Here is a 27,969-nt window from a genome sequence, read left to right as displayed (position 1 = left end):
ATGTGTGGAGAAAACCAGTCACTGCGCATCACCTGTACTATACAGTCAGAACAGTGAAGCATGGTGGTGGCAGCATCATGCTGTGGGGGTGTTTTTCAGCAGGGACAGGGACAGGGCGACTGGTTGCAATTGAAGGAAAGATGAATCCGGCCAAGTACAGGGATATCCTTGACGAAAACCTTCTGCAGAGTGCTCAGGACCTCAGACTGGGCCGAAGGTTCCCCTTCCAACAAGACAATGACCCTAAGCATGCAGCTAAAATAACGAAGGAGTGGCTTCAGAACAACTCCGTGACTGTTCTTGAATGGCCCAGCCAGAGCCCTGACTTAAACCAAATTCAGTATCTCTGGAGAGACCTGAAAATGGCTGTCCACCAATGTTCACCGTCCAACCTGACAGAACTGGAGAGGATCTGCAATGAGGAATAGCAGAGGATCCACAAATCCAGGTGTGAAAAACTTGTTGCATCATTCCCAAAAGACTCATGACTGTATTAGCTCAAACGGGTGCTTCTACTAAATCCTGAGCAAAGGGTCTGAATACTTATGACTGTGTGGTATTTCAGTTTTTCTTTTTTAATCTGCAAAAATTTCAACAATTCTGTATTTTTCCTTCAATATGGGGTGCTGTGTGTACAACCCCAATTCCAATGAAGTTGGGACGTTGTGTTAAACATAAATAAAAACAGAATACAATGATTTGCAAATCATGTTCAACCTATATTTAATTAAATACACTACAAAGACAATATATTTAATGTTCAAACTGATAAACTTTATTGTTTTTAGCAAATAATCATTAACTTAGAATTTTATGGCTGCAACACGTTCCAAAAAAAGATGGGACAGGTGGCAAAAAAGACTGAGAAAGTTGAGGAATGCTCATCAAACACCTGTTTGGAACACGCCACAGGTGAACAGGCTAAATGGGAACAGGTGGGTGCCATGATTGGGTAGAAAAGGAGCTTCCCTCAATTGCTCAGTCATTCACAAGCAAAGATGGGGCAAGGTTCACCCCTTTGTGAACAAGTGTGTTAGAAAATAGTCGAACAGTTTAAGGACAATGTTCCTCAACGGGATTTCATCATCTATGTATCACTGCATGTAAGGCCGAAAACCAACATTGAATTCCTGTGACCTTCGATCCCCATTTGTTACTAAGTACTTAACAATTGTATTTCTTCTATAGGGCATTCCAAATTGTTGCAATGTTTCGAAAAGCGTAATGGTTTATTTAATTTATATCTTTTCTCTCAGCTTCATAATTGTTTGTTTTTCTATACATAGACAGCTCTGTGATTTTCCTGTTGATTACACCATCTCAAGAAATTTAATCTTTACAGAGAAAACCTAAATCGGAATCTTAGCTTACACATTTATCACTATTTATTGTTTGAAAAATAAGTGTAATAGGACACAAGTGAAATAATCCAATATTTTTTAACAAGAGAATAGGTGGATTCAAACAAAAGCTTATATCTTCTATCTATGTTGTATATCAGATGCAGATGTCACAATTGACAGAGTTAAAGTGGTTTGTCCACTTTCACACATACATGTCTCAATTACTTTTTTAGGAGCTTGAGGCAATTGATTGTCACAAAGAACCCAATTGTACTACTTTCAGAGTGAGCTTGTGAATTTATATGATTGATGAAGATCTGCTACAGTAATTCCAAAGCCAGGGTGCGGTGCGGTAAGAGCTCAGCAGGGGTGCAATAGGAAATTATCAATTTTCACTTAATTTGTCCAAGTATTGAATTGTTACAAATAGATCAATGGTCTATCTATGCCAGCGACGTATACTGAAAGGCAGAACAAATAAATGCTCTTTCATTAGATGGCAGAAGAACATACAATAAACCTGTGCTGCTATTCATAAAACAGAATAAGTCATGGCTTTGCAAAGTACATTTGTGAGTAAATTGAGACAAGATAAAAACAAATTTCAGTATTCATACATTTTTTGGGGGGTAGTGGACCGTGACATTTTTTCATATCGTCACTGTCGGACGGAATCCTCGCATCTCTAAAATCACTACTTTTCAGGAAATTTGCACCTCAATTGAGGAAACAAACACATCATTCAAATCGCTATGATACTTTATGTTGCTATCATATACCGTTTCGTATCTACAGTACATCAGCACACCACCACTCCAAAAATAATGTTCTATTGCTATTTAAATATGCTAAAAAAAAAATCGCTATTTTACAGTGCTGTGATAAAGTATTGGCCCTCTTCTCAAATGTTGATATTTTTGCATAGTTTCCCCACATTAATGTTTGAGATCATCAAACAATTGTAAATATCAGAGAAATATAACCCAAGTGAACTTAAAATGCTGTTTTTAAATGGGGATTTCATTTATTAAGGAAATAAAACTATTCAGTTACCTGGCCCTGTGTCAAAAAGTAAGTATCCCCCTGTTAAATCATGAATTAATTGTGGATCGTCACAATTTTTGAATAATTTTCCCTGATCACACACAAGCCTGATTACCTCCAGACCTGTTCAATCAAGAAAGCACTTAAAACTGAACCCATCTGACAAAATCAAGTTGGACATAAGGTGCAACAAAACGACACAATCCAAAGACATTCCAGAACAGTCGAGAAATAAAGTAATTGACATTGATCAGTCTGGAAAGGGTTAAAAAAAAGACATTTCTAAAGCTTTTAAGATCCCAGCAAACCATAGGGGCAGCCATTATCCTCACATGGAGAAAACATGGAACAGCAGTGAACATTACCAGGATGGCCGGCCGACAAAGATTACCCTAAGAGAATAGCAATAACTCATCCAAGAGGCCACAAAGGAACTCAGGACAACTTGAAAAGAACTGCAGTCCCCCCTTGCCTCAGTTAAGGTTAGTGTTCATGACAACAATAAGGAAAAGACTGGGCAAAAATGGTATCCATGGCAGAGTTCCAAGGTGAAAACCATTCCTGACCAAAAAGAACAAAGGCTCATCTTACTTTTGGAAAAAAAAAAAAAAGAAGACTTTTGGGACAATATTATATTGACTGACTAGGTGAAAGTGGAGCTTTTTTGAAGGTGTGTGTCACGCTACATCTGCTGTAAATGTAGCACAGCATTTCAGAAAAAGAATAACATACCAACAGTTAAACATGGTGGTGTTAATGTGATGGTCTTGGGCTGCTTTGGTCCTTCAGGACCGGAGCACCTGAACAACTTGCCGTGATTAATGGAACCATGAATTCTGCTGCTTAGCAGAAAATCCTGAAGGAGAATGTTCAGCCATTGGTTTGTGACCTCAAGCTGAAGCGTACTTGGGTTCTATAGCAGGATAACAATCCAAAACACACCAGCAAGTCCACTTCTAAATGGCTTAAAAAAAAAATTTATGAAAAAAAAAAAATGAAGGTTTTGGAGTGGACTGGTCAAAGTCCGGACTTGAATCCAATTGAAATGCAGTGACAAAACCTTAAAAAGGCCGTTCATGCTCTAAAACGTTAAATTTTTGCTACATTCAAACAATTCTGCAAGGAAGAGTGGGCCAAAATATCTACACAGATGCGAAAGACTAATTGTCAGTTATAGAAAACACTTGATTTCAGTTGTTGCTGCTGAGGATTGCCCAACAGGTTTTTAGGTTTAGGGGGCAATTACTTTTTCACACAGGGCCAGGTAACATTGAATAGCCTTTTTTCCTTAATAAATGGAATCACAGTGTACAACCCCAATTCCAATGAAGCTGGGACGTTGTGTTAAACAAAAATAAAAACAGAATACAATGATTTGCAAATCATGTTCAACCTATATTTAATTGAATACACTATAAAGACAAGATATTTAATGTTCAAAATGATAAACTATTGTTTTCAGCAAATTATCGTTAACTTAGAATTTTATGGCTGCAACACGTTCCAAAAAAAGATGGGACAGGTGGCAAAAAAGACTGAGAAAGTTGAGGAATGCTCATCAAACACCTGTTTGGAACATCCCACAGGTGGACAGGGTAATTGGGAACAGGTGGGTGCCATGATTGGGTATAAAAAGAGCAAAGATGGGGCGAGGCTCGCCTCATTGTGAACAAGTGCGTGAGAAAATAGTCGAACAGTTTAAGGACTATGTTCCTCAATGTACAATTGCAAGGAATTTAGGGATTTCATTATCTATGGTCCATAATATCATCAAAAGGCTCAGAGAATCTGGAGAAATCCCTGCATCTAAGGGGCAAGGCCGAAAACCAACATTTAATGCCCGTGACCTTCGATCCATCAGGCGTCACTGCATCGAAAACCGACATCAATGTTGGCGCTATATCTGTAAGTGCAACTTGAAACTCTACTATTGAAAGCAAAAGCCATTTATCAACAACACCCAGAAATGCCGCAGACTTCTCTGGGCCCAAGCTCATCTAATATGGACTGATGCAAAGTGGAAAAGTGTTCTGTGGTCCGACAAGTCCACATTTCAAATTGTTTTTGGAAATTGTGGACGTCGTGTCCTCTGGGCCAAAGAGGAAAAGAACCATCCGGACTGTTATGGACGCAAAGTTCAAAAGCCAGCATCCGTGATGGTATGTGGCTGTGTTAGTGCCAATGGCATGGGTAACTTACACATCTGTGAAGGTACCATTAATGCTGAAAGGTACATACAGGTTTTGGAGAAACATATGCTGCCATCCAAGCAATGTCTTTTTTATGGACACCCCTGCTTATTTCAGTAAGACAATGCCAAACCACATTCTGCATGTGTTACAACAGCGTGGCTTCGTAGTAAAAGAGTGCGGGTACTAGACTGGCCTGTCTGTAGTCCAGACCTGTCTCCCATTGAAAATGTGTGGCGCATTATGAAGCATAAAATACAACAACGGAGACCCCGGACTGTTGAACAGCTGAAGCTGTACATCAAGTAAGAATGGGAAAGAATTCCACCTACAACGCTTCAACAATTAGTGTCCTCAGTTCCCAATCGTTTATTAAATGTTAAAAGAAAAGGAAACAACTATCATTTATCATGATAGTTTTGGGGAAAATATATCTTTTTTATGTGTTATCGTGACAGGCCTACTTGGCTCAATAAATGTTGGCAAGCACTGTGCTGCAATATGCTGAGCAATTTAAATGTCAGCGTTTATGTGTGTTTTCAACACTTTGCCTTTTCTTCAAAATATGTTGGTCGTTATGGATACGTTTTCAACTGTGCTGTAGAGCCTTGCCTGTTCTGTAGGTGGTGTTTGATGTAGGCTTCTGGGCTCACAATTTCCTGCCCAGTCTCTCCTGCCTCTTCAGCTCCATCCTCTCCTGGAAGGGATGGACTTAGGTTGGTTTCCTAAAACAACAAGGAGGGACAGGGAACTTTACTTGCCAGTTTATTAGGGACACTTGATAAACTTAGGGATTTTAATTGTGTGGTTAAGGATATAATTTGTGACAAGTATGATATTTTACAACATATCTGTATGGTGAATGGTAAATGGAGACCTCTTACTTTATCTACAGTACACCCCTAGCGTGTCGAAGGCTCTATACAGCGGCTCGTATTCATCCATTCACGCACACATTCATACGCCAATGAAAGGGTGGCTGCTGTCGTGCAAAGCACTGGCTGGGAGCAAATTAGGTTTTATGGGTCTTGCCCAGGGACACTTTCAAAGCCGGGACTCAAGCCGTCGACACTTCGGTCACTGAACGGCCGGCTCTACCAATCTGATCCTCAGCTGTCCATTCATATTCATGAGAGGAAAAAAGGTGGGCAGACCTCAAAACTAATTTTTTTTTAAATTTTGTTCAGTCTTGAACCCATATGTGATAACAGTAGGGCTGCAACTAATGATTATTTTAGTAATCAATTAATCAGTCAATTATTTTTTTTCAATTAATCTCATAATTGTATTAAAAAACAGGACATTATTTCAAATTGGCAGTGCAGAAAATGCACAAACTTATTAAATAAGTAGTTTGGTCAGTCATGTCCCAAAATAGGCAAAAATGTTGAAAATTGTTTTCCGAAGTAAGAGATGTTTGTAAATGTCCAATTTTGATTAAACACAAAGATAATCAGTCTGCTTTCACGGCGGACTACAGAAAGTTTTACTGTTGAGAGGGTGAAATTCTGAGGATTTGGACCATTTCAAGTTGAACAATTTCTCAAAAGGATTGGTCGATTATCAAAAATCATTATCCATCGATTTGATAATCAGTTGATTGCTGTTGAATCGATTAATTGTTGCACCTGTAGATCACTGCCTACATGACATTACATGTAACTGCAGCTGATAGGGACAAACCAAGATGATGTCCAAATCAATACATTTAGAATTTAAATTGAGTAAATACGGTTAAAATTAAATATGGCCAACACATGAAATACTGTATCGGTTGTATTATAACCATAACGTCAAATTCAATTCTACAATTCTATCCTTTTTTAAATACAACGTGAGTCACTGAAATAGAAATCGTCGACTCAAAGACCTTGTAACTATTTCTACAACTGAGCACCAAAGTGGGTTTAATGTAAAGTATTTGACACGCCGAAGTCAAGTGCGTGATTCAAGTGTGGAATTTTCGTTTGCCATCGGCGTATTTTCTTGAGCTTTAAGCCCAGAAAAGTTAGTTTTAGGGCACGCTGACCGACTTGTTTTAGGCAAAGCGGACAGCGAGTCCTCAACGTCAGCTTAAAAGTTGCGAGGTCTCCATACTGCTTTGACGTTAACGCTTAGTCGTAGGAAAGCACACAAATTTGAAGCCGAAAACAACATAAGTAAGTAGGCCAGCAATCCGTATACATTTCGTGACAACTGCTTAGACGTGTAAATGGCACGGTTTACGTTAAAACGGTACCACTACGAGTGTTTTGAAGTTTTTCGAGAAAGTGCTCACCGGTTCGGCAGTCGCCATCTTCCAAATCTGTGTTCGGAAAGTGTCCGTTGATTGGAGCACACGGAGCAGCGTGACCGTCCGCCGCGGGGCGGACATGCGCGGTGCGCTGCATCCGGCTGGCTGCTTCCCCGGCCCAGGGACGACTCCACCCCTCCGGCAGACGAAGGCATGGCGAGCACAGAGGAGCGAAGGGAGTGCGAGACGGAGAGCTGCAGCAAAGAAGCCAAACTTCAGTGTCCCACATGTATCAAGCTTGGCATTCAAGGCTCCTATTTCTGTTCCCAGGTAAAGCTTCTCTGTGCTTTCGTCAAGTTGGCAAAGCGTAGCAACGGGCCCTTGGATTGTCACGAGGCTGCTATGTAGCTGTCATGCTACATAGCAAGCAACGTGTATGTGCTCGCTTTCAAACCTCATATTTGTGGAAAGTTTGAGAATGCCCTCGTGATATAAAGATAGTTGCGGATGCGTGCATAATTCTGCTGACCGTTGTAAGTGAGGTTAATTCCGTATCATTTGGTAGTGGGGTGCCTAACTACCTAGTTAACTCCTGACTGCTTGGCCAAAGTGGGTCATTTCACTATTATGATTGAAATGTTGAATTGTGTGCATAAATATGTGAGTTTGGAGCATGCACCCAAAAAAAAAACGCTTTTAATTTGCATTGCTTTTTCTTTCTTAATATAAATTCATTGCTAGCGAAGTTAATAAGCGCGATAGCTTACTCTGTGCCTCCGTGGTCCCACTCATTCAAAAAATGGGGACATGCTCAAGTGTCAGCCCCTAAATGTGTTAGAATATCATTAAAAACACACTGCAAAATTGTGAATTGTTCCTGCAATACTTAGTTGCTCAAGTCCTTTGAAATTTGATTTTCAGGAAATGTTTTTTTATATATAGAACTGGGAACATTTAAGAACGAACGGACAGAAAATAAAATTTAATATAGTTTTTAATAACAAAGGCACTGTGGTAGTGTGGCAAACAGCATAATACCAAGTATATTTACATCATAGAAAGAAACAACTGTCTTGCTTGTATGACAGAATGTGGCAATACATCATCTTGAACAGTTTGAATGATCTTGAAACTTGTCATGCTTTTATGAGTGATTGTTGAACTCAAAGCTATAGTGCTATAGCATAAAATCCATCCATTTTCTGTGCCGCTTATCCTTACTAGGGTTGCGGACATGCTGGAGCCTATCTGAGCTATCTTCAGCTATAGTCTGCTCTTTCTTGCATCAGGGAATCAGATCCGATGGTCCTGGAAAACTTGCATTATGTTATTGGTCAACAAGGAGTTATCCTCCTCGATGAGAGCGACACCCTTTCATCCAAATCATTGGCAACCTTTAGGCTGTGTGTGATTGAACATGCAGTCTTGTAGGCATCTCAGGAGTTCCACATATCGGGGTCAGCCTGGAGAAAGTTTTGTGAAAGTTTAGGGTCTTTTGGTCACAAACTGTGTCAGATACGCTTGTTGGATAATTTTGACGGTGATTTGTATGTGTTTTGGGCCTTTTTCTGAGCTGGCGTCTCCTTCCGCTCCAACAGTGGCTTGATTCATCTCCCCAATAATTGATAATACATTGTGACTGCATGTTCAACCAAGGTCCACTGCTGCCATGAGCACACATTATGTAACGATAATACATGTTAATACAATGCATCACATAATATGGAACAAATTCTGAATAATATGCATAGTATACGTGTGTAAAAACATCAAAGGTCTTGAGCAACCTCAAAATATTTATCAACATTGATAAATCTTGCCCCAATTGTTTCTTAATTTATTCAAACATATTCCTGAGTTGCGAGCCTGAACTTTTAAATGATAAAAAAAATAAAGACCACCCTAATAACAAGCTCACGTAATACAATGGGCGGCACGGTGACCGACTGGTTAGAGCGTCTGCCTCACAGTTCTGAGGACCCGGGTTCAATCCCCGGCCCCTGTCTGTGTGGAGTTTACATGTTCTCCCCGTGCCTGCATGGTTTTTTTTTGAGTGGTTGTTGGTTTGTATGTGCCCTGTGATTGGCTGGCAACCAGTTTAGGGTGAACCCTGCCTCCTGCGCGAAGATAGCTGGGATAGGCTCCAGCACGCCCGCGACCCTAGTGAGGAGAAGCGGCTCAGAAAATGGATGGATGGATGGATGTAATGCAAATGGTATTTGACCCTCGAGGCCAATGCTGTCTTTTATTTTATTTATTTTTTTGGCCCTCCCTGTCAGCCGTCCATTTAAATGGCTTTTTATCGACATCAAGACAGAAAACAGTAGATGTGACAGCGTGTTTGAATGAAAACGGCGTTTTAAAGTCTTACACAAACTAAACTACGCCCAAGAGTGTAATCTTTGCGAAGTAATTTAGGTAAGTGGCTATCGTAAAGAAGATGGCATGACAAGCTCGAGTTAGCGGCAGCTGTCCCTGTTTTTATGTCTTGGTTCCCGTGGAACGAAAGTAAATGAAGAGTTAAATGGAAGCTTGGTATTCGCTGCATAGGAACGTAGCATTTTTTATTTTTTTTATTTTAAAGAGAGCGTGCCAAAGCAGATATGAGGAAGCTATTTGCTGGTAGATGCTATTGACCCATTTACCTCACTTTTGGGACTTTTTGCTCTTTTTTTTTTTGTCTCCAGGAATGTTTCAAAGGGAGCTGGGCATCTCACAAGTTGCTGCACAAAAAAGCAAGTAAGTACCAGTGGTCAGTGTCAGTAGTTTGTTTTAAGAAACTACTCACAGTGATTTACACAGTAATTAGTGTAAAGCTACAGCAAGTGGAACAGTTAATTTCGCTACACTTGCAGTTGGAACATTGATTTGGCTAGCACACAGGGGTGTGTGTATATGCAGGACATAGTACAACTTTGTGTTGCTACTTTTGCTGGTCTCTTGTATTAAACTACAAAAGTACATCACCTTACCTACATAACACACAAATCATCAATCCTAAAAATCCATCCATTCATCTTCTATACTGCTTATCCTCACTAGGGTTGTGGGTGTGCATCGTGAGTCAAACATGGTTTGGGCACTGTGATGGTGTAGATAAAGCGCTATATAAGTGCAGTCCATTTACCATGATGGATCCCAGATTGAAACCACCAACCTCAGAACTGTGAGGCTGATGTGCTAACCACTTATTCACTTCACCACCCAATCCTAAATACATATAACATAGAAATATATAATCAATGAACTAAATCTGCCAAGGGAAAACTAAGAACATAACAGTTCAATGTGCTGACATAATATTTTCACAAGTACAACGTAAATAAATAAATCCCCTCTGGTCATCCCCATACTTTTTTGTTGCATTGTTTTGTCTTCCATTTACATTCCTGTTCTCTGTTGACCAATCAGCATAATGCAGTGTGTCTAGCTCCACTATCCCACAAGCTTCCCCCAAAGGAATAAAAACTACAAAATTAGCTGACCGTGGTTTAATAGTGCAGTTACCTTAGTCTGGTGTGTTAGACTAATTATGTAAGATTATCAAAGACAACTGTGAAATGACACTGCTACCAGGTCCTTTACAGACCATGTATTGTTTCATCAGAGGAGGACAAGAACCAGAATGAATGTAAGAACTGTGTGGAGAAAGACATCAACACAGACCCATGGCCTGGCTACCGCTACACGGGGAAACTCCGCCCCTACTACCCATTGGTGAGTTGTCTCATTAAGAATTAAATTTTTATTACTGTATGGCCAATATATGATGGCTCGAGTACAGCTGTGCAGGCTCATTGTCACTGGTTTTACATTTTCTAAATGTGTTCTTCCACAGATACAAATTTGGTTTGCACTATTTTGCTACTGTAATCAAAAATGTGCGTCCCCCACCCGCACCCACCCACCCCCACCAAAAAAAACAAATGCACATTTTAAAAACTAGGGTCAACATCCAACTTTGGACCTTCACGCTATGCACTATAACAATCCCTATGTTTGTGCATTCAAAGCATGCTCCAATGTCAGTGTTTCCCACAGGACCGGAATCTATTTGTGGTGGTGGGTATCCGGCAGATGGACGGGGGTTTGGGGTTGGCGGGTGTTAAAGTTAAATGAACACTTACCGAACATCTTACAATGAATTAAAATATTTCAATAAAAAATACAATTGCTAAAATACATAAATACATGAATATAAAGAAATATAAAATGTAAAATCAAACACTTACAGGGATCTACACTAGGCTATACACGATCAGGAGTTTTGGGGCCGATCACCGATCGAGTTTAAAAAAAAAAAAAACAACGATCACCGATGATGCAATGTCTATTTAAATGACTTGTTCATTTTCGGTTTATACTTGTATACTGAGTATCTTAAAAAATATTCTCTATTCAGGTCATATATTCTCAGGTCAAACCAACATTACAACATGACAGAAATAATGGGTGCTAACTTACTGTAATTAAATGAATGTAATTAAATTACTTGATTCAACAGAACACCAGCATGTTTATGTGCAACATAAAGTTTTTTTGGCTGCTTGTGTTCCGTATCGTTTTAAAAGTACACGAACATACCTCAAGCAATCCTTCAATGAATGTCTTCTCCTGCGCACCGGTGACCACCACCACCACACGTTTTTCCCCATTTTGTTCTTTTGATCAACACAATACACGCATGATTCATTGTTTTTGTCGTGGCCCTGGTAACGAGTGTATCCGGTCGCGTTTGATTTGACAAAGCCCAGTGATCGTACATGACGTCAAAAGACACGCGACAAGGCTAAAAATAAGCAAGCTTTTGGATTCAAATATACTGTATACGACAGCGACGCGGAGTAAATGTCTTTTACGGAGCCGATCAATGACGTCATTGATTGGATCGGCGAATTATGACAAAGCCGATCAGTATAAAATGCTATTTATTGGCTGATACCGATCAAGCCGATCAGAACGGTGTAAAGTCAACTTTATACTAACCTTTCCATTGGTAGTACTGGACCATGCATGATATGTGTAGTCTAACGTAATTAGCATACCATCGCTTTGTACACAAAGACAATGACTTGAGTTTTATCTGCAAAATATTTTACTGTGAATATGAAGTTTGTCTGCAAGAAGCAGTGACTGACTAAATAGGTTATTTATTTTATATAATTTTAAAAGACAAAGGAAACATTTATGTACGCTTGGATTACTAAAGGAATGGTATTGCCCAGTTTGTTTGAGGGAGCAGGCCAATTTAGGATAAAGTATACTTGTAAAATACCTACATTTTGTTGCCGTGTAAAAGCCCTATCACACTCCACTTAGCATAGGGCAGCAGGCCGTTGACCAACCCAGTCATTGCGTCTGTGCTGCTGCTGTGCAAAGGCGCAATGCCCTGCCACGGAATTTGGCGGCGAGCGGGGTTGGCATCTGCCTCTGCATTGTGACAACATCTCGGCGCAACCGATTGGAGATGGTGGCGGAGTGATTTCAGAGTGAAAATACAAGACATTTTGGCAGACAGTGAAAACAGTATGGAGGAGAAAATTGAGGAATCAGTAATGAATGCAGTGTCCCTGTGTCCCAAGCTCTGGGACACAAGACAGATGAGGTACCGTGACATGCTAAAAAAGAAAGTGCTCCCTGCTCAGCCTAAAGTACACCTCGAAGCGGTCTTCATAGAGTTGTTCCTCAGGGACGAGCCTAAAATCTCCCAGACTCTGCCATGCGATTAGAATTGGATAAACCCATACACCACTTTAAAAAAACATTTTTTTTTAAGCTGCTGCTCGTCTCTTCCTCATAAGTAAATCCAGACCTTTTTGTTGAAATGGTGACAAATACATTTTGTCAAACTGCAGTCTACTTTACATCCAAAGCAGTGGGAAACGACAACATGGCTACTTCCTGTTTGGTCGCTTTGCATGCCAAACTTGGGCAGGCTTGTCCCTGTGTCCATAGATTTGAAGATTAGATACGCCAGCATGCTGTAGCAGCCAGGCTTACCGATGTGCCTATGTGGTGGCCATGTTGGGTAGGTCAACATTCCCGTCAAAGGCAATGCATAGACATTGAAATAAAACTATAACTTGCTAATTTCTCAATTGATTTTCATGAGGTTTACTTTTTTGTCAATGCCAAAGCGTGTGCTATAAATACAGACCATTTGAAAACAAAGCAAAAAAGCCAGAGAAATGTGCAGCGATGTCCTCAACGATATGCAGCACAATGTACCTCCATCCTTTTTGGTTTTCTTGCTGTCCACAAACACGGAATGCGTTGACGACTTTGAACCTAATAGCTTAGCGTCATCGTAGGCACGCAGCTCAAAAGGGGCGTGTCGTATCTATCTATTCATATCTGTGCCTGTTCCATTGTCCGCACGGTGGGCACCGTCTGTGAACTCAGTTCGGTGTCTAAGTGCCTTCAGTGTGCTGGAGAAAGTAGGGGAGCCCAAAGAAATATGGGGAAAAAAATTTCAACAGAAGATTGTGTTATGTTTTGTATGTGCAGAAATAAAATGTGTTAAAAAATTATAATAACATAAGGTGATTTAAAAAAAAAAGAAAAAAAAGAAATTATATTATTACTTATATTATGCCCCCTTTTCTCTTTAGACACCTTTACGGCCTGTACCCAATGAAATCCAAAGACCTGACTATGCTGATCATCCTAGAGGTAACAAAGCTTCTCATCTGAAGAATGTCTTTTATAGGAATTTAATAGTTTGGAGGGGCGGCGGGGGTGTGTAAAGAAAAGCTTTCAATATTTTGTCACTCAAGACTATTCAAAGGAAGAAAATGTAAAAAAAAAAAAAAAAAAAAGTATGAAAATATTAGTTGTTCAGAGTCTTTCTGGTGGCATGGGTTTTAGCTGTCTGTGTTCCAGACAAAATATCCAAAATGTTCCTGTGAGGTGATAGTGATTGGCATCTTTGCTTTCCCAATTGACTCACGTTAAAAGTTTGACATGCGCAGTAAATTCCTCTGGAATGCAAGCGATAGGAGGACCGAGGTGGGCCGTGACTTTCCAACGCCCTTCACTCCCACATGTCACTTTTGATTGTCCACAGCTCAGATGTCATAGATGTCTATGCATAAAAAATAAAAATAAAAAAAGATTCTCTCTATGGATGTCCACATCCAGTATGTCTATGCTCTGTCTCTATGCATGTAGAATTTAGGCGTTCTGTGTTAACGTGTCCGGATTAAGCACGGCAAAGTTCACTCCTGTCTGTTGGAATTGCTATTTATTTCCAGTTTTATATCTCAATGTACCTCTGCAAATTTGAAGTTAAATTTACTAACATTGGCTGCTAGATTATTCTCAAGACTTGGTGTGGTCGTGCTGATTCAGTATTTGGCTACAAAAAGAGTGAAGATTCACTCAAGCCATCAGAACCACCGCATCTGCAAAAAGCAGCGACATGATATGGATGTCATCAAACCGGACCCCCTCAACACCATGGTTGCGCCTAGAATTCTGTCCATAAAGGTAATTAACAGAATCGATAAGAAAGCCAAGCCTTGGCTGACTCCAATTCTCACTGGAAACAAATTCGACTTACTGCTGGCAATGCGGACCAAACTCGGACACCGGTCGTACATGGACCGAACAGCCCATATCAGGGAGTCCTAAGGTTGGGCATTATTTGAATTTGAGCGATTCCGTTTCCAAACGATTCTTGATTCCAATTCTTTTAGGGGGCTGGATCAAAAAAATGTGGATGTTTTAAATAAAGGATGTCCAAATTATGAACATGCATTTTCTTAACAGCCCGCAGCATAGTCTAAAATTAACATTTGACTCGGGGTTCTTTATAACCAGTATCAATATCAAACCTATCACTAAATGACAATGTGTGTGGAACTAACCCAATTGACTTAATATTCATGAATTAATGTTTCAGCTAAAAGTTAAATACAGCATTGTTAAATTATTTGGGACTGTTTCATCACGGGCGGCACGGTGGGCGACTGGTTAACACGTCTGCCTCACAGTTCTGAGGACTGGGGTTCAATCCCCTGCCCCACCTGTGTGGAGTTTGCATGTTCTCCCCGTGCCTGCATGGGTTTTCTCCAGGCACGCCGGTGTCCTCCCACATCCCAAAAACATGCATTAATTGAACACTCTAAATTGCCCGTAGGTGTGAATGTGATTGCGAGTGGTTGTTGGTTTCGATGTGCCCTGCGATTGGCTGGCGACCAGTTCAGGGTGTACCCCGCCTCTCGCCCGAAGATAGCTGGGATAGGCTCCAGCACGCCCTCGACCCTAGTGAGGATAAGCGGAACAGAAGATGAATGAATGAATGTTTCATCACGACAAATGGTTTTTATGTGCAAGTTTTAACTTGACTTCCTGTTTTAAGCCTTTTATTTTGAAGGGTACGCACCGGAACTCAGCACTTTGACACAAAAAGTAACTTCACACGGCACCGGCTATTTATTTATTTATCTAGCTATTTATATATTTATTTATTTTTATGGATGGAACCAAATGCTATAAAACACTGATTTCTTTCCCGATTTTCACAGATGAGGCACAAGGTTAGTGTTTGTGATACGGTGAGACGTTATTGAATTTTATCCCAATTCATTGTGATGTAAAGTTGCTACGGTAAGGTTTTAGCTCAATGTTAGGCTTTTATTATTTTTTTTCAGTTATCGGCTCTTACGTTAGTTAGAAAACTAAAATTAACGCTAAAAACCATCAGTGCAAAAGTGCAACCAACCGTTTACCTTGTTAGCTGTCTCAATGTTGGCATAGACGTATTTTCTTGTTTAACTCACCAAGTTGACTGAGAGTTGACTTCGCTGAAGCTCCGCGCGGTGAAGGCTGAGGCTCGGTGCGCGTCAGATGCTACACATTGTAAAAGCCTCCTTTGCACAATATAATTATATTCAAAGTGTTGCACTGAGGCGACAGGTCATTAATTTTAACAAAGTTAAGACACACTTTTGTTCGCTGCCGCCGCCGTTGGGCACAAGCGCGTCTTCATGCCGTTGGTTTTCCTTCTTCAGGGTGGGCGGACTGTAGGCATCGAAACTGGGAAATGAAATTTTTTAATTAGAACGATTCTGGGGGAACCGGAACATTAGTCCCGGTTCCAATGGGTTCTCGATGCCCAACCCTAGGAAGTCCGGTACCCCATACTCCCGGAGCACCCTTCACAGGGGTCCCTGAGGGACACAGTTGAACGCCTTCTCCAAATCCACAAAACACATGTAGACTGGTTGCGAACTCCCATGCACCCTCGATGACCCTCCCAATCATGCCCTTCCAGGTTTCACTGTCATTGCCCATGTGCAGAGGTGGGTAGTAACGCGCTACATTTACTCCATTACATTGACTGAAGTAACATTTTCGATAAACTGTACTTGTCAGAGTACTTAAAATGCACTGTACTTTTTACTTGAGTATTCATGTGAAGAACAATCGATACTTTTACTCTGTTACAATGATCGACATGCCATTCGCTACTTTTATTTATCCATTCCTGCGTGTGCGCGTCTATTCTTGACTCCATTTTCGACTTCTGCATAGGGCGCCGTTGTGGCCAATTCGTGATCACTATTGTCATTTGACTCCAATTCACCAATCAGGCCACACAAACCAGGCACATGAACGTGCACGAGCCAATCAATATCACATTTTTTTTTGCGGGGGAAAAAAAGAAAAAAACGTGCGAGGGTGTTTACTTTACAGACTAAAAAAACAACAGCTTTTTCATGCAGCTCTTAAATTGTGATTGCCCAACCTTGGATATTTCAGCCCACTTCTAATTTGATAAAACACCTTGCGGTACATTGCAGATGTTTCTATTGTTGTTTTGGCAGTGGATAGGGCAACATTAGGGCTGTCCTATGCAACGTCGACTTCAAACATTTTCTCAATTGAGCATTTTCACTCAAGCAAACACAAAAATTTCTAAATGAGTTAATCTGTTAAACAGTTGACTGAGACCCATGCATATTCTGCTGCCTCTGAGGTTGAACGCAATTCATTCTGGGACACTGGTCTTTTTTTTTCAGTTTTTTTTTTTCTTCCCAAATTTGGAAACACGTTTTCATATACGGAGTAATTGAAATTAAGTTAGTCTCTTTCATCGTCAGACTGTCACCATTAGACAAACTGGGCAGGCAATGTTTGCCCGTGGTGACTGTGATAACTGGTTGCGCTTAGGAGGTGAGTATCTTCACATAAAGACGACATGCAGCTCGCTCTGTGATATGGTGAAACAGGTTGTGAACCAACAATTTCAATTACTGTAGTATATTTTCTTTCAATTTTTTGACATCATTAATCCCATATTTAGCGGCCCTGAGAGTAGTGGTTGTGTTTCGCCTGCTTCCTTCCGACGGTGCCACAACAGCAAACAAAACAGAAACAAGGCAATGCAAAACATAGAAAATGACAACAAAAAAAAGTATATGCCTCAAACAACGAAGATTAATAAGTGACACAGAAAATTGTTTTTATAAAAAAAAAAAAAAAAAAGTATTCCGCTCTTTTATTGTTGAGCGAGCTCTATTGTACTGAGCAGCAAGGGCAAAGCCGCACATTCAAGGTTTTTCTCAGAAATGGCTTACCTGTTAAGTGGCGGAAGAATACTTGCACTGCATACATACTGCAGGCATACAGCACTTAACTTGCTTTTCCTTCTCTGTGCAGAATACATGCTTTCACAATTAACATTGAGAAATATATTTCAAACAGACATGTCTACACTATGTAGATCTACTTCACTTGCTTGCGCCAGTAATTTCATTCACTAACGTAACTATTTCCTTTTTTTCCTGTATGATTACTTACAACTTATTAGCTTCTAGCTTAAAATAAGTAAATCAGCAACTCTTACATCTGCTGCAATTTTGATTTTTGTGTAATAATGATCTCTTTCCAATCGTTGTAACCTGTCTTCTCTTGGCAATTCATTCATTGTTACCATGGCAACCTTCCCTTCCCTGTCATCTGCCTGGATAGATCTTTACTCAGGTAGCCATGGTTACAATCTCTTTTCCTTCTTTGATGCTTTTACAGGGAACGACACACACCAATGCTTCTTACAATAGCACTGATATTGAGCTGGTGAAAAAATCCTTTTTACACTAATATTAAATGTCTGTTTCCACTTTTATGCATGTACTGAAGTGATTCTTACCATTATGAAAATATTGAGGATTTTCATCTTTTCGTGAGCTGCTCTCTTAATGCGTAAGTAAGGTTTAATTGATTATTGCAATCACACTGTGGACACCTGGGGTTAAAAGGGGACTGGACTGTGCAGAACCAAAAGTCGAAAATCACTGTTGCCAAGCAACTGTTGATGTTCTTACAGCAATCATCTTGTTGATTTCATAAATTATTGATCAGTAAATCCCTGATGACTCCAGTGCTTTTAACCAAACAAGACACTTTAGTGCCCTCGGTATCGTTTTCTGTTATGAATCCTTGAGTCATTCAACATTTTGTCTAAAGTGTCGAATATTTTGCCAACCCAAAGTTGACTAACTGCACTGTCACACTCTTCTTCAGTCTCGTCCTACATTCTTGCTTTGTTCACCGAGTCGCCAGCATTAGTGCCATCCTTTCCTGTAGTGAAGTCTCTCAAGTGTAGCACCGCCCATGGCTTTTAGGGTGCTTTGTGTTATATTTCATTTTTTGCAAGAACAGCTAATAACAGAATCTTAGTCATTACATAAATCGTTAAGAGTTCTGTCAATCTAACCCCCTATAAAACAATGCCATAATTTCCCTTGATGTGACAAGCAGCAGCAACAATAACAACATTCCATATCCTAGTCAAAGCAAAGTTTGGTCATCTTTAACTCGTACACAACTCTCGTGATGTTGGTGAGCACCTTCAGGATTTTACATTCTATTACAGCTGACTGTTTTAAAACCAAGGCTAAATGCAATGGGATGTCTCTTTCAAAATTGGTCAAAGTGTTTTTGGGCCAAACGGAAATTAAACAAGTCGAGTGAATGTTAATTTCCTTCAATGTCCACATATGTACAAGTGAATGCCAGATAGTTTTGTTTTTAGAAGAAATGGCTTGCATGGTGTTTTCTATGATTAAAAACGGTTTCCACGAAAACCATGCGCAGGAAAGAACACGTAAAATGGCAGATATACTTCGGTGCATATTTAGAAATTATTTAACTTTTCTTTTTTTTGTGTGTGTGGGTCAAACGCGCAAAAGAATGTTATATCCAACTATGATTGCCAGTTAATGTACTGGAAATGTTGAGCCACAGCACTATTGCAAGTTCTTTTAGTCAGTTTATCGGTCTGGAGTGAATGCCACATGTTGAAAGATTGTACTTACCTTTCCACAGGTATGTCTGAATCAGAACAGTTTCTGAAGGGAACATCACAGATCAAGATCCTCCCTACTGAGGACATCGAAGGCATGAGAGTGGTGTGCAAGGTAACATGAAATTTTCCTTTGCGTTACATACATTGACAGCCCTTGTTGTCATGGGTCCCCTTTCATTTATTATGCTTTGGGACTGGTAATTGCAGCTGGCACGAGAAGTCCTGGATATCGCAGCTGTAATGGTGAAACCTGGCGTTACAACAGAAGAAATTGACCATGCAGTACATCTGGTACAGACACACACAACCACGCACATGTGCACAAATAAATTATCTTTCAGCTAGTGGTGGGCGGATCGATTCAAATATCGATAGTATTGATACCAAGTCAGTATCTGTATCAGATCAATACTAGCGTGTTGAGATCGATACATTAGTTTCAGTTTCGGTGTTGCGGTTTTGTCAAACAGGAGACCGACATGTTGTCAGACTCGCCACTTCTGTTTTTGGCTTTGAGTATTCTCATTCACCCAGGTAATTTCATTCTCAGGGCATTGAATCCATCACAACTGTACTGTGAAGGCTGCTTGGATTAGAGGGGAAACATCATCTAGGACAAACAGAACAGTCCAGTTGCAATTGATGCACTTCTGTCTTCGCACAGAGCAGGCACACTTTACTCCTCCTCCCCCCCTCTTGTATTTCAGAATCAGAAACATCTTTATTTGCCAAGTATGTCAAAAACACAAGGAATTTGCCTCCGGTAGTTGGAGCCGCTCTAGTACGACAACAGACAGTCATTTGACAGCAAATACTTTGATACATAAAAAGACAGTATGGAGAGTCGCTGAGCAATGAAAGGCTACCGGTAATGCTGATACTTTTTTTTTTTTTTTTTTTTTGACAATGATGTAGCGTCCGTCCTCTAGCAGTTTAGAGCAGTTTGAAATGACTAATAGAGTGATTATCCGGTACAGTGACCATTGTGCAAATTATAAGTATAATAAAATTATACTTTTATATGACCTCTTAGGGAAACTATACCTGCAATGCGGCCCATGTCACTTTTGACACTCCAGGCCTACATTATATTTGTTGTCCCCCCCTAATTGTATCCATATTTGTATTTTTATTGTATCCATCTTCTAAGGCTTGTATTGTATTGTATCCATCTTCTAAGGCTTGTACTACAAGAAACTGCTACCCTTCTCCTCTTAACTATTACAACTTCCCCAAATCCTCCTGCACATCTGTCAATGAAGTCATCTGCCATGGAATCCCGGACAGAAGACCACTACAAGATGGCGATTTGCTTAATGGTATGCTCGATTGAATTTTGTGTGTTCCTAGTACCTATTCATAGTCCCCTTTATACAAGTCTCAATTGCCAGTCTATCTGCTTCCAACTCTTAAGAAAGAAATCCTCCTGAATCTATTCATGTCTGTCTGTCTGTATCTATGTCTATCAATTTGTCTCTGTCTGTCTATCTCTCGCTCTAAAAATGATCTCAACTAATTTTCTTCCAATTTGAGGTATCAAGCCCAAAATCTAAACAGGTTCTGGTCAGCCTTCTGCTTGTTGAATCCATTTTTCCTTACTTTGAATCAAACTGCTTTAAAAATACTACTACGCATTTCTAAAGTATCACTCTTGCATAGAGCACGCAATGCAATTTGTGTGAATGTTTGCAAAGGCAAATGTTTGAATTAGGCGCACATGCTTGTATATGTATGCGTGTGCTCTGTATGATGAATAGCAGTACTTGCATTCTGAAATGATGTCAGCAAGACTCCAGTTTGAACCGCTTTATGAATATTCTTATTCAACCAATCTCTTCCATCAGACACTCCCCTCATGTTGTCTGATAGACTTGCCATCAAGTGATCAGCATGGTCCCACAAGAAAAATGATGTCATTAACCTTTCACAGTGGTGCTCCTCCCTGCCCTCTATTTCTCAAAACTCTATTTCTCCCACTCACAATTACAACTTCATCAGCGTGGAAAACAGGTGTCTGTTATACCCACTCACAATCACTTGGCCCAGCTGCTGCTTTGTGACATGATGAAATAGATGTTTTGTCATTTTAATCAGTTTAACATTCTCTCTCGTTCCTTACGTAGTGGACATCACCGTCTACCACAATGGTTTCCATGGTGACCTTAATGAGACCTTTTATGTTGGGGAAGTGGATGAAGGAGCAAAGAAACTGGTTCAGACTACATATGAATGCCTTATGCAAGCCATAGACTCTGGTAAGGGCTGGAATCTTCTTTTTACTTGCCTCGCTTTTGGCTTTATTATAGCCTACTTGTATAAATTGGATTTATATATATCATCTGGCATCGCTCCGGCAGTCTGTGAAAAAATGTACATGGACGAAATTGTTGGTACACCACTGTTAATGAAAGAAAGAAACACAATAGTCACAAGGCTTTACACAATCAGGATTTTTGGGGCCGATCACCGATCTGCAAGTTTAAAAAAACGAAAACCGATCCGATCACAAGATGGCGCAATGTGTCCATTCACATGACTTGTTCATTTATTGTATAACCCCAATTCCAATGAAGTTGGGACGTTGTGTTAAACATAAATAAAAACAGAATACAATGATTTGAAAATCATGTTCAACCTATCAATATGTGTATATATAATTAAACCCATTGAGTCCTGTGTAACATATGTAGTAACTTACTAATTCATTTCCAGTTTTCGGACGTGCGCTTGCTTAGTGCTTTACTCTCTAGATATGTACTACAACCCCAATTCCCATGAAGTTGGGACGTTGTGTTAAACAAAATTAAAAACAGAATACAATGATTTGCAAATCATGTTCAACCTATATTTAATTGAATACACTACAAAGACAAGATATTGAATGTTCAAACTGATAAACTTTATTGTTTTTAGCAAATAATAATTAACTTAGAATCTTATGGCTGCAACACGTTCCAAAACCCTGGGACAGATTGCAAACAAGACTGAGAAAGTTGAGGAATTCTCATCAAACACCTGTTTGGAACATCCCACAGGTAAACGGGCTAATTGGGAACAGGTGGCTGCCATGATTGGGTATAAAAGGAGCTTCCCTGAATTGCTCAGTCATTCTCAAGCAAATTTGGGACGAGGTTCACCTCTTTGTGAACAAGTGCGTGAGAAAATAGTTGAACAGTTCAAGGACAATGTTCCTCAATGTACAATTGCAAGGAATTTAGGGATTTCATCATCTAGGGTCCATAATATCATCAAAAGGTTCAGAGAATGTAAGTAAATACAGATCGGCCCTACATCCGTAAGTGCAACTTGAAACTCTACTATGCAAAGCAAAAGCCATTTATCAACAACGCCCAGAAACGCCGCCGGCTTCTCTGGGCCTGAGCTCATCTAAGATGGACTGATGCAAAGTGGAAAAGTGTTCTGTGGTACGACCAGTCCACATTTCAAATTGTTTTTTGGAAATTGTGTCCGTCGTGTCCTCTGGGCCAAAGAGGAAAAGAACCATCTGGACTGTTATGGACGCAAAGTTCAAAAGCCAGCATCTGTGATGGTATGGGGCTGTGTTAGTGCCAATGGCATGGGTAACTTACACATCTGTGAAGGCACCATCAATGCTGAAAGGTACATACAGGTTTTGGAGAAACATGCACCCATCCAAGCAACGTCTTTTTCATGGACGCTGCTGCTTATTTCAGGAAGACAATGCCAAACCACATTCTGCACGTGTTACAACTGCGTAGTAAAAGAGTGCGGGCACTAGACTGGCGTGCCTGCAGTCCAGACCTGTCTCCCATTGAAAATGTGTGGCGCATTATGAAGCGTAAAAAATACGACAAAGGAGACCCACGACTGTTGAACAACTGAAGCTGTACATCAAGGAAGACTGGGAAAGAATTCCACCTAAAAAGCTTCAAAAGTGAGTCTCCTCAGTTCCCAAACGTTTATTAAATGTTAAAAGAAAAGGTGATGTAACACAGTGGTAAACGTGACCCTGTCCCAGCTTTTTTGGAACGTGTTGCAGCCATAAAATTCTAAGTTAATGATTATTTGCTAAAAACAATAGTTTATCAGTTTGAACATTAAATATCGTGTTTGTAGTGTATTCAATTAAATATAGGTTCAAGATGATTTGCAAATCATTGTATTCTGTTTTTATTTGTTTAACACAATGTCCCAACTTCATTGGAATTGGGGTTGTATATACTTGTGTACTGTATACTGAGTCCTGTATCTATCCATCCATCCATCCAACCATCCATTTTCTGGACTGCTTATCGTCACTAGGGTCGCGGGCGTGCTGGAGCCCATCCCAGCTCAAACTTATTCTTGAGCATTTTAGACAAAAGTTAAAACATCAATGACCTCTCTGGGACATTCAAGGATTGGCCACTGACATAAGTTTAGGTCAGATCAACATTACAACATGACAGAAATAATGGGAGCTAATTTACTGTAATTAAATTACTTTATTGCAATTAAATTACTTTAATAAATACTGTTAATGACATGCTTCCTCTAACTTTCTCACTGTCCCGGCTATATGGACGGGTGTTGTCCAGAGTTTGTGCTTTTTTTCTTTTTTTTTTTCCACGCTGCGTTGCTTGAACGCGGCGAGCTCCTCTTTGTGTACATTCTTCAGGTGCCCGATCAAATTTGGGTTGAAGCAGTTCGATGTCGTTCCGCACAACGTACTTCAGTTGTGCACAGACTGCAAATAACTTGTGTGTTGCTTGTCTAAGACACCGCAAAATAGTCCCACACCGACAACTCTGTTTTTTCACCAACAAAACAAAAAACTTTATTGGCCGTCAAATAGTTTCAGTACTGCGCCACAAGACACGTGACAAGGCTAAAAATAAACTAGCTTTTGGATTCATACGCAACGGTGACACAGAGTTAAATGTCTTGTGCGGAGCCGATCGATGACGTCATTGATCGGATCAGCGAATTATGACATGAAACCCAATCAGCATAAAATGCTTATCGGCCCATACCGATCACACCTATTAGATCGCCGTAAAGTCTTAATAGTCACTGAAATAACTTGAAACTGAAAAAAGTAATAATAAACTAAACAAAAAATAGGGGTGGAACTGTTCACAGAATTCACGGTGTGTATATATATATATATATATATATATATATATATTGTATATATATCCATCCATCCATTTTCTGAGCCGCTTCTACTCACTAGGGTCGCGGAAGTGCTGGAGCCTATCCCAGCTATCAACGAGCAGGAGGCGGGGTACACCCTGAACTGGTTGCCAGCCAATTGCAGGGCACATTTAAACAAACAACCATTCGCACTCACATTCACACCTACGGGCAATAGAGTCTTCAATCAACCTACCACGCATGTTTTTGGGATGTGGGAGGAAACCGGAGTGCCCGGAGAAAACCCACGCTGGCACGGGGAGAACATGCAAACTCCACACAGGTTGGGCCGGGGATTGAACCCTAGTATTATATAGATATAGATATAGATAGATAGATATCTATATATATATATATCTATATATATAGATCTATATATATATAGATAGATAGATCTATATATATAGATCTATATATATATAGATCTATATATATATATATATAGATCTATATATATAGATAGATATAGATATATATATATAGATATAGATCTATATCTATATATATATATAGATCTATATCTATATAGATAGATATATATATAGATATAGATAGATAGATATATATAGATATAGATCTATATATATATATAGATATAGATCTATATCTATATATAGATATATATATATAGATCTATATCTATATATATAGATCTATATATATAGATAGATCTATATATATATATATATAGATCTATATATATAGATATAGATCTATATATATACATCTATATAGATCTATATATACATCTATATATATATATATATACATCTATATATATATATATATAGATCTATCTATATATATATAGATCCATCTATATATATATATATAGATCTATATATATATATAGATAGATCTATCTATATAGATATATATATCTATATAGATATACTGAACTGAAATATCACACAGCCATAAGTATTCAGACCCTTTGCTGTGACACTCATATATTTCACTCTGGTGCTGTCCATTTCTTCTGATCATCCTTGATGGTTCTACGCCTTCATTGGAGCCCAGCTGTGTTTGATTACACTGATTGGACTTGATGAGGAAAGCCACACACGTCTATATAAGACCTTACAGCTCACAGTATATGTCCGAGCGAATGAGAATCATGACGTCAAAGGAACTGCCTGAAGAGCTCAGAGACGGAATAGTGGTAACGCACAGATCTGGCCAAGGTTACAAAAAAATTCTGCTGCACTTAAGGTTCCTAAGAGCACAGTGGCCTCCATAATCCTTAAATGGAAGACGTTTGGGACGACCAGAACCCTTCCTAGAGCTGGCCTTCTGTCACTTACCATTGTGAGGTTTTCCTTCATTAACAGAGGTGTACCAACACTTTTGTCCACAATTTGGGTGTTGCAGCAAGGGCGAAAGTTAAATATATCTGCATTTTGTTGTATATATATTTGTTTGCACATTGGACGGACCTCTACACTGATTGTGATTTTATATGCTCGCATTTGGGAGTGTATCAGATGTGTGATATGATCTATTGTAGTCATCTGATGTTGCTAAATTTCTCCTTACAGTGAAGCCTGGCGTCCGCTACAGAGAGCTTGGTAACATAATCCAGAAGCACGCGCAGGCTAATGGCTTCTCTGTGGTGCGGAGCTACTGTGGTCACGGCATCCACAGGCTTTTCCACACTGCGCCAAATGTGCCACATTATGCCAGTATCTATCTCTTTACATTAATAATAATTCTGCATTTGTATATCAGAATGGTTTCTGGATTCTTTTTTTTTTTTTTTTACTCCCCAGAAAACAAAGCAGTTGGTGTTATGAAGCCAGGACATGTGTTTACCATTGAGCCCATGATATGTGAAGGTGAGTCCCATTTATCAATTCATTTGACATATAACTTGTAGTTACACAGAAGAAATATGAGTAATAATAAAACAGAAAATTAATATGCAATTTAATTGTAGTCCTATTAAACACCAGACTTGGTCCACATCGGCCCTATTTCCAGCACGCTACAATTTTTAACCATCAATCCATCTATTTTCTATACCACTGGTCCTCTAGCTGACTTTTGGGCAAGAGGCGCAGGGTGCAGCCTGGACAAGTCGCGAGTCATTTGAAGGGTACACATAAACAAATAGTTACTCACATTCGTGTAACATCTGTGGGCAGTTTTTCTGAATAACCTAATTCACCTGACGTCCCGGAGAACTGTCCAACTGAATATTTCTAAAATGAGTCCCTCAATCCACTTCACTGTAGAGGGTAGGGCAGAAAAGACAAACCATTTTGAAAAAGGTACAAAATAATCAATGGTAGTTGCAAGCAAATTTTAGTGATGTCAATGTGTTTGTATTGAAATAGCATTTGACACAATCAAGTGTGGAAAACAACATTGATCATGTGGTGTCCGTTTTCATCGACGTATTCCTGAAAGTGTTGATGGAAATTGGCTTCTCCTCTCTCCAACATTGCTCTGTGATTTGGGTGATTTCCACGCCAATAGCTTCTCTCAACTCGTCCAATGTTACGGGGTCTATGTGCATTCAAACGCGGCTTGAGGTGTCCCCACAAAAAAATAATCACACATGAACAAATGTATGAAGAAACTGTTTAGCGCCTTTGCTCACTAGTCTTTTAGCTCGCGGACTGGCGAATATAATAAACAGTTACCTTTCCCTTAAGTGTCTCTGTTGTGTGGGTCTACGTGTGACACCGCAAGGCTACTGAGTACTGGACGGAGCCAACACCGGTCCGCCGGCGTTCCACGAGCCCACTAGCGGCTAATGACACAGCCGTCCAACTTGCTGTGAGCTCGCTGTGTGAGACGCGCTCACCACAATGAGAATTTAGCAAGTGTGGAAAAAGTATTGTCCATTTTATTTTTCGAACAGTAAGTCGATATAGTAATTATCGTGATAGGCCGAGGCCCACATGTCAAATGTTTAACAAGTTTTTTTTTTTTTTTTTTTTTTTGTTGCACCTTGTTTAACTGCTAACGTGTTGTGCCAACAACTTCATGTGCATTCAATATCTCAGGTGGTTGGCAAGACGAGACCTGGCCTGATGGCTGGACAGCGGTCACCAGGGACGGAAAGCGCTCGGCTCAGTTTGAACACACCCTTCTGGTCACAGACACAGGCTGCGAGATCCTCACCCACCGCCTCGAAGACAACGGTCGGGCTCATTTTCTGAGCCAAATTTAGGCTGGACTGGAACACGCGCTCAGAGGACTGGACTAAGCGGACGTAGTGACATCCAGCATGTCTGGGTTTCATGTACATGTTCAAACAAGAATACTGATCCTGGAGCTCGGTGTCACCGTGTCTCATGTTCTTTCAATTAAATATCAGCCCTCAAATTAAATGGACGTACTTGAATGTGTCATATGTGGATTGATTTGATAGTGAAGTGTTTTTGTTTCTCTGAAGGAAATATTAAAATTTATGAAAAAGGGATTTGTTTCAGTCATCAGACTTAGCTAAATAATGGATAAGGACGAACGGGAGAGACATGAAGATTCATGAAATCGTCAGCAGGGGGCACAATATACTTGTACTTCAAACGGAAGTTCATGTTGATTTTCAAATTTAAAGGAAAGGTTATTAGTTTTGGTGTCTCCTGTTATGCTGCAGCTCAAAATCCATTTTGAAAGTCAAATGAAGTTCTACAGTATGATACTTTCTCCTGGTGAAAAAAATAAAATAAACTGCATTTC

General features: G+C 39.8%; 2 protein-coding genes across 3 annotated transcripts in view; one reads left to right on the top strand and one right to left on the bottom strand.

Moving 5' to 3' along the window:
* The window catches only part of eif4eb (eukaryotic translation initiation factor 4eb), a 17,429-nt gene extending 10,448 nt beyond the window's left edge, over positions 1–6,981 (bottom strand). Inside the window, exons 1-2 of the mRNA XM_061793762.1 lie at positions 6,855–6,981; positions 5,189–5,301 (exon numbers count right to left, since the gene is read on the bottom strand). Coding sequence (XP_061649746.1) covers positions 5,189–5,301; positions 6,855–6,950 — 209 coding nt within the window. The 5' untranslated portion in view covers positions 6,951–6,981. The remainder of the gene's footprint in view (positions 1–5,188; positions 5,302–6,854) is intronic.
* On the top strand, positions 6,933–27,969 carry metap1 (methionyl aminopeptidase 1). 2 transcript variants are annotated; one of them, XM_061793758.1, is made up of 11 exons: positions 6,943–7,139; positions 9,497–9,548; positions 10,417–10,526; positions 13,421–13,481; positions 19,143–19,234; positions 19,330–19,413; positions 20,303–20,441; positions 21,246–21,377; positions 25,818–25,961; positions 26,049–26,114; positions 27,291–27,969. In XM_061793758.1, the coding sequence occupies exons 1-11, from the start codon at positions 7,023–7,025 to the stop codon at positions 27,455–27,457; spliced, it is 1,164 nt and encodes a 387-aa protein (XP_061649742.1). In that variant the 5' UTR covers positions 6,943–7,022; the 3' UTR covers positions 27,458–27,969. The 2 variants fall into 2 exon arrangements, with proteins under 2 accessions (XP_061649743.1, XP_061649742.1); XM_061793759.1 differs by lacking the exon at positions 19,330–19,413 and having other exon boundaries at positions 6,933–7,139.

This window comes from Phyllopteryx taeniolatus, chromosome 13, assembly GCF_024500385.1.
Source record: "Phyllopteryx taeniolatus isolate TA_2022b chromosome 13, UOR_Ptae_1.2, whole genome shotgun sequence".
NCBI classification, from domain to species: Eukaryota; Metazoa; Chordata; class Actinopteri; order Syngnathiformes; family Syngnathidae; genus Phyllopteryx; species Phyllopteryx taeniolatus.
Note: the sequence above shows the minus strand (reverse complement) of the source record. Positions and strands in the feature narration are given on the sequence as shown.

Bases quoted from the DNA above. Each gene is read 5' to 3' on its own strand.
- metap1 (XM_061793758.1), top strand. From the start codon at position 7,023: ATGGCGAGCACAGAGGAGCGAAGGGAGTGCGAGACGGAGAGCTGCAGC. The intron at 10,527-13,420 runs GTGAGTTGTCTC...TTTTCTCTTTAG, and splicing joins TCCGCCCCTACTACCCATTG to ACACCTTTACGGCCTGTACC. The intron at 19,235-19,329 runs GTAACATGAAAT...TGGTAATTGCAG, and splicing joins GCATGAGAGTGGTGTGCAAG to CTGGCACGAGAAGTCCTGGA.